Source organism: Pezoporus occidentalis, unplaced genomic scaffold, assembly GCF_034315485.1.
Source record: "Pezoporus occidentalis ecotype Australia unplaced genomic scaffold, CSIRO_AGI_Poc_V1 ctg49, whole genome shotgun sequence".
NCBI lineage: Eukaryota > Metazoa > Chordata > Aves > Psittaciformes > Psittacidae > Pezoporus > Pezoporus occidentalis.
In genome coordinates this window covers 2689632-2709449 of record NW_026915824.1, presented here as the reverse complement: position 1 = coordinate 2709449, position 19818 = coordinate 2689632, and the positions used below count along the sequence as shown (strand labels likewise).

Sequence of the window (19818 nt, the reverse complement as noted above, 5' to 3'; positions counted from 1 at the left end):
AGAGGAAAGTCTCTAAACCAGGAAAATCATTGCCTAAAAAAATCAAAGAAACATTCCCAAAGACAAAAGCTTTCTTACTAATAACTTACTACTTGTAAGGAAAAGTTAGTCCTCTATTGTAAGCCACAACCTAACTTTTTCTGTTCTTTATCCTCCATTTCCATCATGTGCCAGCAATATTAACCTTCTGTTTTGCTCACCTCTGGACTCAGTAACAAGCTGAGATAAAGCTGTCTGTCTATATTACCATTTCCTCTCTTTTTACTTAACAGCTGGCTTTTTTTTGGTTTTGTTTTTCATGAGCACCTTAAGTATAGCCAGGCCAGATACAATCCTGCAGTAGAAAAAAATGGCAGATTATTTTTACTATGAAAGCACAAAGTTCAGTTCCATACACTTTATTAATCTTGTCTCACTGAATGAGGACCTGTCAAAAATCTTCATGCATACACAATTCTAAAAATGGAAGCTTTCCAGAAGGAGAGACTTTCCTGTGTGATGAAATACACAAGTTAACAAAACAGGATGTAGTACAGAAAGCACACGTGCATCCTTAGTTCAGTTGTTACAGCATCAGCCCTTCCTAGTTGAACTAGTCTTTGGGGTGAAGCTGTACTTGTTTTTCTAAAGCACATATGCTCTGCTCCTAACTCTGTGAAGCATGCAGAGACAACTGGGTACAAAAGTGAATACAACTCAGGAAATGGCACACAGTTGTATATTAAAGAACATGGTAAACTGCTAAACCTATTACATAAAGATTATTGTCTACTTGAAATGGATTACAGTCAGGGTGGCCAAACAAGTTCTAAAACATAAATTAACAGGCTTCTATGCACCTGATAGACAGATTAATCAAAAATCTAAAGAAGAAGTCTGAAGACCATCTCATTTGATACTACACTTCCTTAGTGGATAAGAGGAATTCTGGAGTTCTGAGATTCAGAAACAAGCAAGCAAGTAAGCCCTCCTCTTCCCTCTGCTCCACCCTGCACAAAGACACAGAAAGGAAACATTCATTTATAATGTCAATGTTTATTTACATGAGAGAAGGTTTACACACGTTGGAAAGTTGTTTCAACAGGAACCCAACAGTTAGTGCTTTTGCCAGTCTTCAAAAAAGGGACAACTTCAAGATTTGAAGATGCAGCTTCAGAACACTTTGACAATCACTTGGGGAAAAAGTACCAGGAATCAACTACAAAAAAAAAAAAACCCAAACACATCAAGAATGACATTAGTTCTATACAACTATCCATACCCAAACACTTGAAAAAGCAATATTCTGCCCTTTCAGCTATCTCCCCTCCCATAACAATACTTCCGGGTAAGCTCCATCGCCAGCCCATGCAAAGCATGGCCTCAAAATAGTATTTGTTCACTTTAACAGTTTGGCTGAACAATCCTGCAACAAGTTAGAACACTGATGTGACCACCCCTGGAAAACATCAAAGATCAGGCAGATCAGCTCCCTGTCAGAGGTCTGAGATGTAATACTTCAGTAAATAAATGCTATTTATTGGCATGCCATATAAGGGCAAATGGAATGCAACTTGCTTCCCCATGACATGGATTACACAGATGTTACTTTGCAAACAATCTGGAACTTGACTCATGACTAAGTTTCTCTTAGTGTTTCTGTCACTCCCTCCATCTCAAAAAGCACGTATATCTTCTCTAGTGTTCCTGCCAGTAGAAAAATATCTTCTTTTAGAAGTAGTTAACGAAAATGAAAATGTAGGATACATTCTTCTTGAAGAAAAACACATGTTCCATTCACATGAAAAACAGTTGTAACAGTGAAAAGAGAATTCTGTCTTTAGAACTTACACTTGAAAAGTATAGTTATGTCAATTTTAGGAAAAGGAGCTGTTTATTTGATTAGTTAGCTACTGTGAGGAATGACAAAAACTTATGGCAAAGCAACATTTCTCCTTGAAAAAAAGGATAAATGTCATGCGTTTGCCTTCCATGACCAGTGAGAGAAAAATTTCATCTTCTCATCTTTTTATATGGTCTATGCTTTTGCTCCTACTCAAAAATAATCTCCTTCCACTAACCACCTATGAATTTCTATTCATGTTCTATTTAACAGGGGACAGGCACTACAGTCTGACAGGATGTAACTTATCATTCTCATGTGCACAAAATACCTTTTTACAATGACAGTTTTTATGTCAACTTTTAAAGCAAATGATTAGAAAAACTGTATTGCATTTGGGGAAAAATACCTTCTGGGGAAACAGAATCTCCATTCACATGCACTGGTGCCTAAAGAAAGACAAAAAAAAGAAAACCAATAGAAATAACATATCAGTATTCAGTTTCACAGAGAGCACCCAAACTGAAAGCTGTTTTACTGCTGAAGTCAAGAGATACTAAGAAAAACAAAACTTTCTGTTGCCCCTCAGGACAATATCCTACCTTACAGTTTCCCCTGCCAGCTACTGTGCAAATTTCTTAGTTGCTCATAAATGACATAACAAACACACTAATTATGAGTGATAGATTAACACCTTACCTAATGTAAAGGGGATTTTCCTACTGTATTGTCTCTGAGGAAACAGGATCTGCTGTTTGCATACTAAAGAGTAAAAATGCCTTTACATTACTATACATGTTTCAGTATAAGGCATGCATGTGAATATATATACACACACACACAATTTACATTACATATATGCATTTTTAAATCAATGTGGAATCATACTCTCTTACAATTACATTTTGACAGGGTAGGATTCAGTTCTGTAGAAAGTGACAAATTGTTTTAAAATGTAGGTCTGACATTTCAAAGCTGGATACACCATTATTCAATTCCAGTATTACACAGTACGTCTTAAAGAACATGCTGTAACTTAAAGGACAAAAATTAAAGCCAGTTTTAATACCGGCTGGAAGAAACCTGCCTCACGATGAGGATGCTTGTTACTGCATAGCAACAATCTTCCACTGCCCTTCCGACAACATTTCCAACTGACATAACCAATGAAAAAGAAACAGAGATATCCTGGCACAAGGAATCCTGCAACGCTCACCCACATGCACAAATCAAGCGCAAAAAACAGGTGGATGTTGGCCTTTGTTATGAGACAAGCCCACACCAACTACGCTTACCCAGCAGATAAACCCAGGAATAAACCACTTGGGTAACCCATGCAAGAAAAGAAACTGCCTCAAAGGCAGTGTTTACAGCTGTTTGAAGCTTCAGGAGAACAGAACTGCACAGTGACCACATGAATGAAAACTTTGCAGTACCCTGCAGGCAGGCAGGCTGAGCCAGAAGCTGCACAGCCAGGCTTAGCACAGCGCAGCACTCAGGCTGAGCTGCACTGGTGTGAAATTCCTTTGCCAGCCTCCCTGTGTCCAAGCAGGCATGGGGCTCAATCCACTCAAGAGCCAGTTGAAGCCTAGAAGGAAGGAAGGGGAAAACAGTATTCTTTTTCCCCAATTTACCCAGGATAACTACCTGCACATGGGGGTTATGTGACTGGTCTGAAAGGATGTGCCAGCATGACACACGTAACACAGGTCTTCCAGTCTTTATCACCAGAGCATCCCCTCTCTTTTCAGCAAAACCAAAGCTTTATCACAGAAGGCAGGGAGAACCAGTGGTCACTGCATATAAGCAGATACCTGCCACTTCTGGGGTAATTGCTCCGAAAGTTTGAGATAAGGACTCAGCACCTTCCCACCAGGACCAGATCAAATCTCATCCCACTGAACCAGGAGTCTCTTCACTATGCAGCCCTTACACCTTGAACACTAGTTAAAAACCAAACAAACAAATAAAATGTATAAAAACAACCCCCCAAACACCAACCAAACAAAACCAAACAAAACAAACTCCAGGTTAAAACCTCATCAATCTTTTGTTTCACAACTAGCCATTGAAGAGAAAATTTTGCCTCTGCTAGTCCCAAATGGAAATGTCCTGAATTATTTGATACACATTTGTAAATACACAGATTCAAATTCTGTTGGGCTTTTCTTTGAAATAGCAGGAAAAGCCAAAGCCAAGTATTTTCCCTTGTAAGAAACTGTTCTGCATTTTATCAAAAAAAATGTCATCGAGAAAAGCCTTCCTAGTTCACTTTCCAGTCTTTCCAGTATTATAAGCGAAGAATTATGTGATAAGTCTGAGAAATGCTGCTCTACTAACTATATATAGATTGTTCTGGAGATTTTCCAACTTGCAAAGTCCTCAGCAGCTTCTTCACAGAGCAAGTGAGCAAGCAGTTCTTAGGATTAATGTTAAACAAAGGTTTGGCTGTCCTGGACAGTTTTACAGATGGCAACACTTAAAAGCCTGAAATAAACAGTACATCTTAGCACTAACACATTGAGCTACAAAGCTCTATTCCTCCTGGGTTTAGTTTTCAACATATACTAACATTGGAGCCAAGAAAGAGATGAAACAGTTTTCAGATGCTATAGAACACTAGAAATTTTCCCCACCTACTGTTAAAACCTAGTTGCAGGGGGCTGATGTAATGCTGGCTGGTTCAGATAGTCAGTACATAGATTATGTTCTATCTCTTTGGGACTGACTGGATATGGCAACTTGACCAGCAAATCATTCCTAGTTTGCCACCAATACAGATGACAGTACACTTGCCCACCATCTAGAAATTAACTCGGGGAGTGAAAATTCCTCAACACAGCCAAGCCACTCTAATCCCACACCTTTAAAAAAATGAAAGGTCAAATAATAGAACAATAAATCCTACTGAAATCAACAGGACTTTCTTGGGAACTACCCAATCAAAATCTGTATGAAATTCTGATTAGTGCATAATTTTGGTAAGCATTTGGTAAGTATTTGATTGGTTTCCATTTGGCTCTTACTTAAGTTCCTTTGCTCACCATAAAAACTGTTTTGTAACAACACTGAATGTTGCCTTTTGGATTTTGGTGGGGTTTTTGCTGGTTTGGTTTGTTGGGTATTTTTGAGAACTCAAGATACCTGATCTATGGCAATTATCACCCACTTAAAAATTCCATAACTGGAGTCTGACCTAGGACACCAAACTGTGGGGAACCACCTCTCACTGCACAAGTAGCTCAGAAATTTTGCTGTAGCTGAAATATGTTTCTCACTGTACTTGCACACAAAATCTCTTACCTCAGCCTTCACTCTTCTGTATCCAAAAGTTAATAGATGGACATAAATTAGAAGAAAATGTATCTGCGTTTAGTTTAGAAACACAAAACACACAAACAAAACAAAACAAACTCCAAACAGACACAGGCAGCTTTCATTTAAAATTACCACAGACATTAAAATTCTATGGCCAACACTCACGTACTTTCACTTCAGTCTGAAAGACATGAATGCCTGACAACCAAAGTGAGCAGTGTAGTGTACTAGACAAAAAGATACCTGCCTTAAATATAAGCATGGAGGTTGACTTGCACATTTAGAGCCTGACTGTCCACCATTCATATGTCAAGAAGGTTTTACTTTTTTTTAGTTCGATTGGAAATTGCATGGAGTATGAACAGTATTTGGAAGAGCAATGCATCTTTTCCCTGTCTGAAAAGTACCAAGTACCTTACAAAGACAGTGTTAAAATACTTAGACTGAACTGGAACAGAATGAGAGAAATGAATACATGATGACAACTTCACAAAGCGAGTTATCACTTAAAAGAAAACCATGTGAGGCACAAAAAAGACAGGAAGCAGTAATATTGTTATTAAAGTGTTCACGATAAAATAGACATTGAAGTCTGATATAAGGTACCTATTTTATTAACTGTTTTTACTAACCTTTCTCCCAAATTGCAGGAAAAGATCTGGTTTGTTATTAAGAGACAAAACAACAGAGACTGCTGATTTAAACAGATAATTATTTACCCTACATGCTTCAAAGTACAAACAGCACATAACACAAAAGGAAATACTTCTTTGCAGTTTTGTCACCATCCAAATGCGTTTGACTTTAAATTTTAGTTGCATTCAAACACTCACTAAAAGTTACTGTAAATTTCAAAGTAAGGAGGAAGTATTTGCTGACATATCTAAAACCGTATCTGAATTTCAAAATGAGTTTTTCTTTCATTTAAATCTTACAGTCCCATTAATCAACATTCACAAGTGCAGTCATACAGGTACTTTTAAAGAAGCGCTGAAAGCCAGAGACCTGAGTAAGAAAACCAGTTAGGTTTGAGACTTCTTTATCACTTAAACCAACTTTTCTTTGAAACTGACAGTCTTATTTATTTGTGACAAAACACCACTCAGGACAACACATTCTTACTAGAAATGCTGTTGGAATGTTAACTTCACAGACAGTGGATGGTGTCTCCTTTGATACCTGAACTTGCATAATTACTGGGACTAGTGAAGCAAAACACTGACTGCCCAGGCAGCCACGCACACATGCAAAATACCTGCCATGCTCATGTGGTCATGAGCACAGGCTCAGTCATGGCACATGTTTAAAAAGAAAGAAAAGTAATACTTGAGGGTACTTTTCTCCATGTAATTTCTGGTAGCCTTGCTTAATTTCTGGCATCCAAACTAGCATTTTAAAATGAAAGAAATTCTCCTCCACTAGTATTTGCACATGAAAGCATCAGACCTGCGGGACATTTTTCTTGCCTGAACAGGAAACCTACATGTTTTAATTTTATGTTAATTCTCACAATATGACAAGCATTCTCTAAGAAACATTCAAAAAAACATGCCTCTCTCTTACAGCAATGTATTTAATTATGCAAGTAGACAAACAAAGGATCCCTTTAGTGATTAGCCACTACAGTCAGCTAGTCAATGAGTTCTAACACTGGGTGGTAACTCATGGCAACAGGGGAGACAGAGAAGACAGCCGGCAAGATACAAATAGCAGTCCATCTTGCTATTCAGGATCACAAGAAACAGCACTACAGAAGGGAAAAAAAGAAGAAAAAAGAAAACCCAAAGGAAAAAAAAAACAACAACAAAACAAAAAAAACCACCAGAACAGTAATAAACCTGCCAGAAAGCAACAACTGGACCACTGTAATGAAAGGTTCATATTATAAGACTTACATTTCCCCCACAAGCTTTGTGCTCTTTTACTTTATGCCTTAGATTTTTGTTTAAGGACCATTTCAGTTGAGATATGTGATTTCAGTTTTGGAGCTCTGAATCTTCTTGTCCTATTCATTACTTTTTAAAAAAGGGCAGGACAAAAAAGTAAGTATCCTTACCGACTGCACAATTGATCGGGCATCCTCCTCGCTGCAACAAAACGGGCTGTCCCTCACCAAAACATTTGTGCTGAAAAACAGAATTAAAAACATGTTCTATCAATCACTGGAAGAGACACACACACAGTTAAACACTTATGGGGAAAAACACCTTCACATAGAGCTCAGGAATGTGTTCTTGCAAGAAATGTGTATCTGGAAAAACACAAAGTAACCAATGATGCTGGAAGGGAAGGGGGTGTGGAGGAGCTTTTTTTTATTTCTATGGGTTTGAGGGACTTCCGTAATATACATTCTATATTAATGCAAGCGGTGATCACACTCAGTGCTTCTAGCAGCTAACTTAGGTACATTTCAGAGGACTATAGTTAAGAAACTAACCTCCCCCAAAAAAGTTACCAGAGATAAACTAGCACTTCCTGAGGTACTTGAAGACCTATATGGATGGCTAGCACAGATGGTCTGAATATCCCCCTGTCTCTTGTGCCCTGCAGGATGGCCAGACTCTGTGGCAGATGCTGTGGTTTCTAGTAGCCTACCTGCAGTATCTAACAAGAAGGAAAAATCAGGTCAAAATTCTCTCCTATATACGGCAGCAGATACCCGTGCTGCTTCCAGAGAGCAGACAAACTCTGGGACCAAGTATTTGTCAGAAATGTTTCCCCATTCATATATATTCTTTCATACCAAAAGTGAGTTTGGTCACGAGTTTTTAAGATCCTAAAGAGTAAACAGCAAGAAGTTCAACTCCTCAAAGGAATGGTGCAATTCTAATTATTTTTTAATTTCACCAATGTGAAGCTCAAAGTGCCTCTGAAATGATCAAGACTGACATTTGATGGTCTACATGCTAAAGTAGAATGACCAACCTGTCCAACTGGTAAGGTGTTGAATCAGCTCCAAGAAAGAGAAAGTCACATTTTCCCAATAAAGTAGAAGATGACAGTGACTCTCTGAGCACAGCTTCCCCCACAGCCCTTTCCCTCTGGTTTAGCTAATGGCAACTTACAGCCCTTGGAAAGCACCAGGCAGATACCTGCCTGCTCTTCAGGGCCTCTGGTGCCAGAACTGCCAAAGCAAACCAGTCCACAGAGCACAGTAAAGTCCATTTTAATTTGGATCAGGCCAAAGGCTAGTGAAGAACACCAATTCAGTTCTCTCATTCCAGAGAACAACTGAAAAATATGGAATGATAAGCTGCAAAAGAATTCTGCAACACAGCAGTGCAGCACTGAAGCATGGAATAAACAGTGACAAGAGGATCTGCATCAGATACCAAGATTTTCCCAAAATGGTCCTGAGTGAACACTGGGGGTCCATTTCTCAGAAGCTGAAGTAATCTGTATCACTTTATCAGCCTATTTTTGTAATCATTTACCACTAAATCATTGCCATAGAAGGTGCAATTAGCCAATTGGAGTCTATTATCAATTAAAACCATGAATATTCCTGTCACCTCAAAGTTAAAAAAAACCAACTAAGCAGTTAATGCACATCTGCCATATACTGACCACCACCAGTAGCAGCACAATAGAAAGAGGAAAAGACTGGATACTTACCACTTAACATTACCTCCATCAGCTTTTTTATGAAGCAAAGCTTTCCAGTATTCATGGGTGGATTTGATAATTTCAACAGCAAAATCCTAGTTTGCATCAAGGAAAAGTTTCATGAATTAAAAAGTTATTAAACAGAAAAAAAAGCCATAGAACTAGTTTATTAAAACAGAATGTTTCATGTGTCATTTTAAGGAGCCTCCTTTGAGGCCTCATTAAATTTCTGGAAAATATAACACCCTTTCTATGAGAAGAAACAAACTTCACTATATGTCAAAGACACTGGTAACACATTCAGGACTTTCCCTCAAACTGCAGCCAGAAAACACAAAGGCTGCATATAAAAATAACCCCAAGAAATCAGTACTAGATACCACACAGACACCTACAGTTGGAGAAAACTGTACCAAGTCCTAAATGGGACAAAGTGTGTGAACTATGACTCCTTGTTACACATGCACATCAGGGTCAGAGTTTAGGTTTCCTCTCTAGTGGCAAAATTTGCATTTACTTCATTAATTGCCCAATCATACACTTAAGCATTTAGACCAACGTAACATGTCAGCTGCCAGGCAGTTTGTGTTCGTTTAAAACAAAAATAATATTGGGAAGGGAGTGGTGATGAAAAAGCTTCAAAAAATACAGTAAAATAAGCCCTTGGTGTCCAGATGATATCTAAGACTGGCTTGCAAAAAGCTGCCAAGAGAACATTCACATTTCCTAACAAGGAGTGAGTTGGCAAAATGCCACTGGAACATTGTGAATTTCACCAGAGCTGCTGGAGCACAGCCACAGCTGCCTCACCACATCCTGGGTCTCTAGAAATGCTTGAGAATCATTCAACTGCTCCAAACTAGCTATCTCAGAGGGCATTTAGTGCCTCAAGCCTGAACTCCAATGGCCTGACAGGGATATACCCATTAAACTGTCACTACAGAGCAACACACTGCTTTATAGAGCAGGAAAATCTCTAAGAGCAGTTCCTGGGAGAACAGGGCAGAGATCAAGTTATCGAGCCTTACAACTCTACATTTGATTGATTTAAAAGTCAGGTTTAGTGCAGAGGGGAGTTCAGGACATCTCAGGACAACATGTAAAGTTGCCTGTGCTGGTTAGAAGGCATTTTATAACTTTGATAGCACACTACAAGGCCAAACTAGCTGACACATGGACATCATTCATTGGGAACCTGTGATTCTTTGCCAAAAATAGTCTACAGGAACTGGGCAATACACAGTTTCCAAAGCACTTCTACTCAAATCACGCCCAATTTGCACTGGAAAAATCCAGGTGTTTTCTTCAGCAAGGTCTATTCCCAGGTGCTGCCCGGGTCTCTCTTGAAGGTTAGCCTTCAAGACAAAACCAGTTCAAATGTTTTCACATAGAATTACCAGGAAAAAGTATACCTTGAGCAAATACCAAATATGAAAAAATCTGCAGCCCACTGTCTGTCTTAAACTGCACACACTTAAAAAAAGTCAGGATAAATTATCATTCAGGACTGAAAAAAATACCTGAAAAGACAATCTGTTCATTCCTCTGACAGGGAGAACAAAAATGCTGTGGGGAAAAAAACAACCTACAAACACACAGATGTGTGTTTAAGTCTTGTCAGGATTATAACTTCCTTTAATAACCTATGCATTTTCTCCCGATAAAATGGAAGACAGCAAACAGTATTTATTCCTAGCCTAATAAATTGCATTCAAAGATCCCTCATAAAAATTCTTTTAGCTAAACCTCCTCTTTTTACAATTCCAAAAACTCTAGGATGTATTAAAGAGACCACATGACAGAATGATGAATCTTTAATTTTGGACTATCTTCACCTTGTTTTTAAATTCTCCATTAAAAGCGAAGTGATTTTGTGGTTTACCATCAGGGAGTTTATATGCTTGGAACCAGTCAACTGTAGCCTCGAGGTAACCTGGTTTGTGCTTCCTGACATCATCAATATCTGTAGGTTAAAAAGAAGGAGAAAAAAAAAAAAAAAAAGGACTACTCATTTTTAGTCACAGTTTTTTGTAACATTCATTGTAACATTCATTTTTTAAAGTCTCATAAAGGATCTGAAAGCAATCTGATTTCACTAAGCACTTTCGAAGTCACTGGGGAACTTCATTTTATTATATTAGCTGCCCATAGTTGATACCTTATGATTTCACAACCACACAAACAGGTAAACCAGTTGCCTCCTGCCCTTCATTAATTAAGACCCAAAGGGACAATGAATAAAAGGACCATACTTGATGACAGGAGAGGAAGAAAATTCCGTATTTATAGGCTTTCATCTCAGTAGGTACCTCTTTCAATTAGATTATTCAGTGAGGTAATTTTTTTCCCCAGCAACTGCAGGGACTACAAGCATTTGTTTGCTAATGAAAGACTACCTAGTAAAAACAATTTCAACACACGGATTTTTAAACCAGCATCTCAAAACAAAACATAGGCTTGACTTCTCCAAGTTGTGTTAAAGGCATCCCTTCCTCACATTACCTTCAAATTCAGCCCCTTACATAGAAAACAGGTACGTGCCAGGAGCACTAAACACTAACTCTACTGATAACCTCGTGATATCTGCACACTCACAGTGATAAGCCAATTCTACCTTTACCCATATTATCTTACCATGCAAAGATGGAACAGGACACAAAAAGGAATGCAAGCCATCTGCAGGATACCCCTGGGAGGCAGAGATGAATGCTGCCACAGTGGGTACAGATAGATTAAACAGCCATGCAGTAATTCTGCTTGAGGGCTATACTGCTTTAGCAAAGATGCAGTTCAGGATCTTAAATGCTTACTTCTGTTATGCATATCCAATGTCACCTGCTTGCCCTGTGCCACTACCATCACTCCTGTTACCTGCAATGAGTTGGTCCCATCAGCCCCTTGGTAAATTAATTCCCCAGCAGTATGTTGACAATTTTAGTTGATTTTGATACAACAAAGGATTTTGTCCTTTCCAGAAGCCAAGTACTTTTTGTAGTTGGTGTAATCCTTCTCCTTTGATCTCTGTCCCTCCTACAGTCACTTCTGATGAAAACAAGAGCTGACTTCTTATTGCTGTACTTCGCATGCAGGCTTCCAGCTGTTTAACCTTACTCTGTCCAGGCCACCTTCCATGGTGCTACTTTCTTCCAGTGTTTTGCAAGCCATTTGCTCATTCTCCCTTCCCAATTCTCTCTTTCTCTCTCTCAATACTGCTTGGCTACTTCATTCTCTTCTCCCATAGATATGACTGACATCTCCTGGTTAGCAGTGATTCCTGCTGAAACTCTTCTGTCTATCCAGTCCTATAAAACAGATTTTCAGAACTGCTTAGTCCACAGAACGGACACATAGTCATGTGATTTCCATCTTCAGGTGCCTATATGTCTTTCAAAAATCTAGTCTGTGAACCTGAACAAAGACATTTGAATATCTTTAAAGAGAAGTGTTAAGGGAAGGGAAAAAGTCTTGTGCTATAGACCATTCAATTCTCTGTAGACCACCAAGACAGATGACAAGTGGACTGAACTGTGAAATCAAACCTATGTGAGAACACATGCTGAGCGTTCACAGACGTCCGATAGATGCCACTCCCAAATTCCACTGAATCATACTCAAAGAATAAAACATAAAGCTTTGAAGAACCCTATGTAAATTTTTGCTTCAGTACACACGTAATAGGGCTACGTGTTTATGGACTCAGAGCAACACACACTTTTGCACTTGGCTGCTGTCCATCTGCCTGTAGAAGATTAGGGAGTTGCATTGGCAGAATCCCAGAAAAAAAGCAAGGGCACGTAAGGCTGTGCTAGAGGCAGGTTTTCTAGCTGGAAAGGATGTTTAAGAGTATAAGCCTTTCACTAGGGTAGGTAGGTGAGACCAAACAAGAAGGAATGATTTAGAAGAGGAAACAGTCCTGGTTGGAGGCAGGATGCTTCATTTGGGCACTAATAAAACTAATAAAACTGCGTCTCCAATTCAAATCAGTTTCAGGGTTCCAAGTGTATCATCCTGTTCTTTCAAGCAAGGGAACATCCCTCCTCCATCTTGAGCCCTTATCACCTCCTCCTCTTGTAAGGTTTGAACTCACTGTGTCTTCATCATGTAGTAGAAATTGTATCTCGCCAAGTCTGTAAAGCAAACCAGGCTGTGACAGCAATTTCCTTGGCTCCTAGTAGTGAATGAACTCCAAATCTCCATCTCCAGACACTACTTAAGTTCAAGCATACTTTCTCAGACTGCTGCTCCTTTCTTCTGGGTCCTGTTCCAGCAAACTTCTCCCCTAACTCTGCTTCTCCACTCTTCCTACTTGGTTATTTGCCTCCTATTCCCACAAAAACTGTTCATCAGAAGTTCTTTCCTGTTTGCTAACTGACACTTGGGCCCTTCCCCATCTGTTGTTTATAGACTTTGTTTGTATTTCTCCAAAGAACTCAAATATTAGAACAGGCTTTGGGGCAGGCTTTCATTACCTGGATGGGATGACCATCTTTATGGGCTTCATCTCTCTGTATTAATTCACCTCTCTGAATTTCACACTCTCTCTACTGGAAAATACCTTGTCTAGGTAAAATGACTTTTTTACATGGCCTCTAAAGTCCTGGTTGTTACATATTCTGGTTTTGAGGACTTAAGAAGGGGGACAGTGGCTGCTTTATTTCCTTGGTTCCTTGCAAGTTATTCTTCTTCATCCCCATGCTTCACTTCATTATTCTTTATTATGAAGGACAGCTACTGAGCAGCAAATGAAGCTTAAATGGTTGAAGGAAAAAAAATAAACCAACCAAAACACCTGTGTTATGATGGGAGTTGGCAGCAAGCAGCTAGAAAAAATGCAACAGTGTAACAAAAAGAAAAAAAAAAAAGAAAGAATAAAAATCAATCCTGTTGCTGTGGAGTCAGCACATAGCACAAAATATGAGCTCTCGCATCACTCAACAACCACCTCTTCAGTTCATTAAAAGGCACCATAGAAAAGCTTGAAATACAGCTAGCTTCTCCTCCTTTTTGAAACCCAAACAGCATCTTTGGGACATCAGGGAAAGAAAGAGAAATATACACTCAGAAAACAGAAGAATAAGCCAAGAAAGGTAAAAGAAAAGATCACAATAAGCAGTACAGTGATTTACTGCACTAATATCTATAGAGATTAGCTGCATATTATGATTTTAAAAAAATATTTAGATGTCTTTTCTGAAGCAGACACTGTTAGGCACTTTTATCTGACCCTGGCTGCTTACCGTCCCTTAGAGCTATGTACCCACACTGATGTCAAAAGGGGCTAAGCAAGTATGGGAATAGCAAGCATGTACCTGGCTTAATGTGGTTTCTGTTCTGCAAGCAAGTCCTGCTCAGAGTGACAGAGCAGAAAGTCCGGCTCCTGCAGGTACATTATCAGCATGTACTCACTGGGCTCTAGGCAGCAATTTCTTTATACTGCCTACATATCACCACAGGTCCCATTTCTCTTGGAAACAAAATTAAGCACCAAGGGTTAAAAAGAGATGGGTAATCACATTAACAGATGCAGTTTAGTCTCAATGAGGAAAATCTCTTGAGGATGGTACAACCAACCGCTGCTAGGTCTCTGTGAAGGGAGCGCGCCAATGCAAACGTGATTCCCAGTTCTATCCAGCTTTCCAAAAAAGAACAACAAAAGCATTTGTACAAAACTACCATTTTTAGTACAACAGATGCTGTTTCTTGCAAGCAAAGCTAAAACAACATGCTTGCAGCAAGCTTTCTAAACAAGGTCTGTGGGAAGAGAGGACATATGTTTTTAATAACATCTTATAAACATTTACAGGAAGCAGCAGCTATATTCCATATAAAGGCATTTGGTGTGTTTTGTGCAGCATGGTGTGAGGGAGTAGGAGCGGAGTCTCAGTACAGATAATTAATTTCTCTATATTGAATGCTTACACAAATCCACAACAAAGGTTTTTCAGGGCCTCTGCTGCTTCTCTGCATATAAATATACTCACATGCAAGGGTCTATAACAATATATGGTACAAAGTATGCAATATGCTTTGGTTTTGCCATTTAGGGTTTGATCACTTAACAAATCAAGGCCAATCTTAAGTTGCACATCAGAAAAGAAGTGTGGCAACAGCACAGTGAACTACACCAGTACCAGCAAACAGTAGTGCAACAAAGCCAGCAGACACCATCAACTGCTGTTAAATATATCCAGGCATCTTTTCAGTCAGCAACGGCAAGAAAATTACTGCTGGGTTTCCTGGCCAGTAAATCACCTCCATCCAGCATACGAGCTGTCCTATGTGCTCAAGGAAGGTAAAGATGACCTTTCGAGGGTCAGACTTTTCTCAAGCTGCTTCAAACACTTCCTGCTTCAACTGCCAGTGATTTTCAAAAACTCTTGTCCAACATGAAGATGACCAAATTACAGCATGAAAATATCGCTCACCCTTTCTGAGTCCAACCTTGTAAAGCACATTAGATATGTATGGGAATTCCAATATATTAAATTCAATCCCAATTATGAGATAAGCACACAAGCAGCCTTTCTGCTCCAAGAATTTGCTGCTTCTTCTGGACAGAATTTTACAAAAAACAAACAAAAAGCAACAACAACAAAAGCAGCCAGGTCTATTATACCATCAAGATTTAATGTTTCATTGTGCAGAGAGATTTTAGGCCCTTTCCCAGACTTGCTTGATCTGGAGTTGTTTTCTTGGTCTGCTAATGGCCATCTGCCTAACAGGCAGAGCAGAAAGACAACACAGTGGTTTTCAGGCAGCCACAAAGACAGATTTTACTGAAATAGATAAATCTCAAGATGTCCAGTTTTAGTCTAAAAGAAACTTCCACATACAGATACACGCATCTGAGGTATAGCTTGTGTTTGGAGTGAGACTGTCCCCATATCCACCAGTATAAGTGCTGTAATTTCAAACAAATTATCTTCCAAAGTCAGTCCAAAAAGACACTAAGTCCTTGCTATTCCCACTGATGAGACAGTTCCTGCTTGAATGGATGCAAAGGATTGCTTATCATTCCTGGGACTGTCGCTATAAATTAGTTTCTCATTTCTCTGTGTGAAAGAAAGAGTTCTAGGCAGGGTTCCCAATTTAAACCAGTATTTATCAATAAATGCCTGCAGGACATAGCACAGTGGAGTGCTATGAATAAACAATGAGAACTGCTCAGAAGTTGGAACTGTTCAGTTTTAAGTTCTGTGAAGTCTCAGAAAAATCAATTGCACTTACGAGAACAATCACAATCCCAGAAGGAGAATATACAGAGTACCTGGGGTGTGCTTAAAGCAGCAAGAGGAGTTAACACACTGCGCAGGCTCAGGATGGGGTTTGCAAGTAATCACCACTCTGGTGTCTTGGAATTATCTTTTCCAAATGTTCACTGGGGGCTGTGCACATACTGAGCTGAAAGCAAATGTGATGATTCTTAGTCCAATTCGAAATGTTCAACAAATGACACAAAAACGACTGGACAGACTTAGAAGGCAACACTTAGCCTCATCTCTTACTAGGAGGCCACCACTGTAACACAGCAGCATGTCAATTATTGAGGGAGATACTGGTTTTATCTGTAGCTGCAATCCCTTTATGCTGAAATAATTAACATCCTTGGGAAGGGGAATAACAAGTATAAAAGGACATATTGTACTGCCTACTCCAACAGATTTGTTTGTTTTCAGACTGAAGACGGATTGCTGCTAAGCACTGAAAGCTAGTCATGTTTTGTGAAAACAGATGGGGGTTTTCTTTTTCCCCCTTTTTCTTTCCTTCTGTAAATCCTGGACCGCATCCCTAATCCCCAAAGGGAAAGCATATTAAACTGGATAAATATTTCTGCACTTCTCTGAACTTCAGGACAGTTCTCTTCTCAAAGGTTTGCACCTACTCACTGCTAAGAAAGGATACACACACAAACTACAAGGCAATAGTCTGCCCATTCCCCGCCCCACCTTTCGGCGTTTGTTTAAACAAGACTAAAACTCTTACTTCCATCCCAAACAAACTGAAGCTGTAACAGAGCTGTCAGAAATCAGTCATTACCTGAAAAAACAAAACAGAGACTTCTAAATAGAGCTACTTAACCCAGTGGCATAAACTGTCCCAGTCTTGACTTACTTAATGGACTCCATTTAAATTCTCTCACCTGCTTTTCTGATTAAACTCTCATAGAAATCTTTAAGGACAAAAGGTAAAGAGTTAAACACAGCAGTGTATAGAAATAAAGTGCTAAATTACTTGTCTTTTAACTACTGGCACATACCATTTCACTGCACATTACAGAGATTACCAAGACCAACATTAACAGCAAACTATTACTTACTATTTCCTTAAGTTGAACTTATTAATCTCTGTCAAAGTAGTAAGTCATAAACACTATTTAGCAATTCATCTGCCCAATGAGTTTAATCAGCATCAACCCCCGTACCCTTTTCCTCCTTTCCTCTTCTCCCTTTCTTTCCTCACAAGCCAAGTATTCTTCATGTGAAAGCAACTTGCAAGAAAACTGAGAATGAAGGGCCAGACCAGTGATATATTTACTTTACATTCAGAAACCAGGAAAAAGCCTGAACGGCTGAGAAACACCATTCCTCGAAAAGCTACTGAATAGCCTACAGAAAGACCACTCTGTGCCTCGGTGATCCTTGCTAACAAAGAACAGGCTCTGATCGCACATAACCTGATGGCATATATGTTTTTTTGTATCATAACTGTCGTGGTTTAAACCCTAGCCAGACAGCTTGTTCACTCACTCCCAGTGAGTGGTGCCGGGCTGAGAGCAATTCGAGGCCTGCCCCCCCCCGCCATCCCTGGGGCTCTCCCCTTCCCCGCTCCCGGAGGAACAGGGAGGAGGATCGAAAGAGTGCAACTCCCATGGGTTGAGACAAGAACAGCCCAGCAACCAATGTACAACACAAATCAGCACCGCTACCACCAACGACAACAATGATAAGAGAAAATAACAAGGGAAGAGAATACGATACCACTGGCCAAAAAACGAGTCCCACCCGGAAGCCCGTGTCCTTCCGGGTAACTCCCAGTTACCCCCCACCCCGGGCAAGACATGCTGTGGTATGGAATACCTCTTTGGCTAGCCTGGGTCAGGCATCCTGTCTCTGCTTCCTCATGGCTTCCCCTCCTCCCTGGCAGAGCATGAGCCTCACAAAGTCCCTGGTCAGGGTAAACATCACTTAGCAACAACCAAAAACATCGGTATCACCAGCACTGTTCCCAGGCTGGAAGTCAAAACACAGCACTGCACCAGCTACCACGAAGGAGAAACATGACTGCTACTGCTGAACCCAGGACAATAACAACGACTAACTTTCAGACAAACCTGCTCACTTAATTCTCTTGTAACACTGCATTTCAGGAAGTGAACCTCCATTTATCCAGCGAAAAGCTGTACTTCACCTGTGCTGCAAAAACCTAACTCCCTGCAGCTTTAACATATCTGTACCATCGAACTGTGTGCAAGCAGAATTACACCTCATGTGCTAGTCACATATCCAAATGGAATTCAGGTACTAAAATGTGTCTTCCAGACATGGTGACAAGGAGGTCAAGTCCAGACAAGCTCCTTCCTCCTGCACAGCTAGTCATCATCAAAGCTGATACTAGGTAAGCTGCATTAGCAGTTTACTTTGCATATTTTCAAGCTATAAGGTGAAACCTATTTAGGTTCATACTAGGCAACAAACCCTGGAAGCAACCCAGTTACAAGTGACAAAGCATTGGAAATGTACAGCCCTTTTCAGAATGCAACACAACGCCTGCGAATCAAAAAGGAACAAGCACTTTCAACAAGGAAAACAACAGTGTGCTACGTAATCTGAGTGGGTAAATATGCACTATTACACAGTAATTTTAAGAGTTCACTTTCTAAGGCAGTTGTGTTTCAGAAGTCAGAAGATTTTCTGCATGACAGGTCCTCTTGAAAAGCCAAGTGAAGCTTTTAAAAAGCTTAGCGTGAAAGCATATATGCCCTCCTTGAAAGAAGTACCTGTTTTAAACGACAAAAACACCCAGAAAAGTCTTTGCCTTTCTGCTATCTGCCTCTTCCTGTCCTGGGTGGCCTGAACTCAGGTACCATTCTCCCGTGCAAATTGCTAACATAACTTATGTTAAGAAAGACAAAAAATACTTGCCATGGATTTTGTGAGCATCTGGGTCATCCACACTGATAGCAATTATCTTCCAATCTGTCTCTCCTTCATCAACAAGAGCTAAAACACCCAAGACCTTCACCTGAACAATCTCACCAGAAGAACGAATCTGAAACAGAACAGTTCACAAAGATTTGGAAAATACGATACAGAATTTTTCTTTTACCTTACAGACAAACCAGTTTTACTTTATTTTTGACCAGGTGCTAATAGAATTGCAAGACAGATCTATAAAGCCAGTACACACCTATTTAACATTACTAGCTTTTCTTCCACCACTGCTATTCTTCAACCCTCAATTCTTCAATCAGCATTTATTTAAGTAGACAAGCTAGAATTTTTTTCCTTCTCTTCTACCCTACTTCCTCCAAACCTTCATGATCGTCACCCAAAACTGCAAGTCAAAAGTATCTCATACTTATTTTTTAACTCCTTCCTGCCTCCTGACTCTCTCCTTTCTGAACTCTTGGTCTTAATCTACCTGTCGCTGTTTCTTCCTCTAGACTCCAATATACACATATAAACACACACTCTGTCCCCAGGAATATCAGCACAACTTTCTTTTGTATTTTCTTGGGAACCTTCTCCCTGCCAGCTAATATTCCCTTTATAATTGTTTCTGGAACCCCTGAGATTCAGCTTTATGTTCCTTTCTACAAATAGAGCCACCTTCATCAAGGTCACCAATTAAATTTACCCTTACTTAAAATATCCCAAGGGATCCCCCCCTTCCAAACTCATCCATTTCATAGCCCCATCTTTGATACCACAGAGAGCTGCTTCCTCTCTTGCTGCCTCCAGGTATGTAGAATTTTCTTTCAGTGAGCTACACCTTTCCCCTTGTCTTGGGCTCAGCAGTAGCAGTCATTTTTTCTCCTTCTTAGTAGGGGGAGGGAAGAAAAAGGGGGGAAG

General features: G+C 39.8%; 1 protein-coding gene across 1 annotated transcript in view; it reads right to left on the bottom strand.

The window, feature by feature from the left end:
• Positions 1 to 1019: 1019 nt before the first annotated feature.
• Positions 1020 to 19818, bottom strand: part of PPA2 (inorganic pyrophosphatase 2) — a 39037-nt gene continuing 20238 nt past the window's right edge. The window contains 6 exon segments of the mRNA XM_062636704.1: positions 1020 to 1198; positions 2232 to 2271; positions 7197 to 7266; positions 8756 to 8841; positions 10582 to 10709; positions 18889 to 19015. Coding sequence (XP_062492688.1) covers positions 1170 to 1198; positions 2232 to 2271; positions 7197 to 7266; positions 8756 to 8841; positions 10582 to 10709; positions 18889 to 19015 — 480 coding nt within the window. The 3' untranslated portion in view covers positions 1020 to 1169.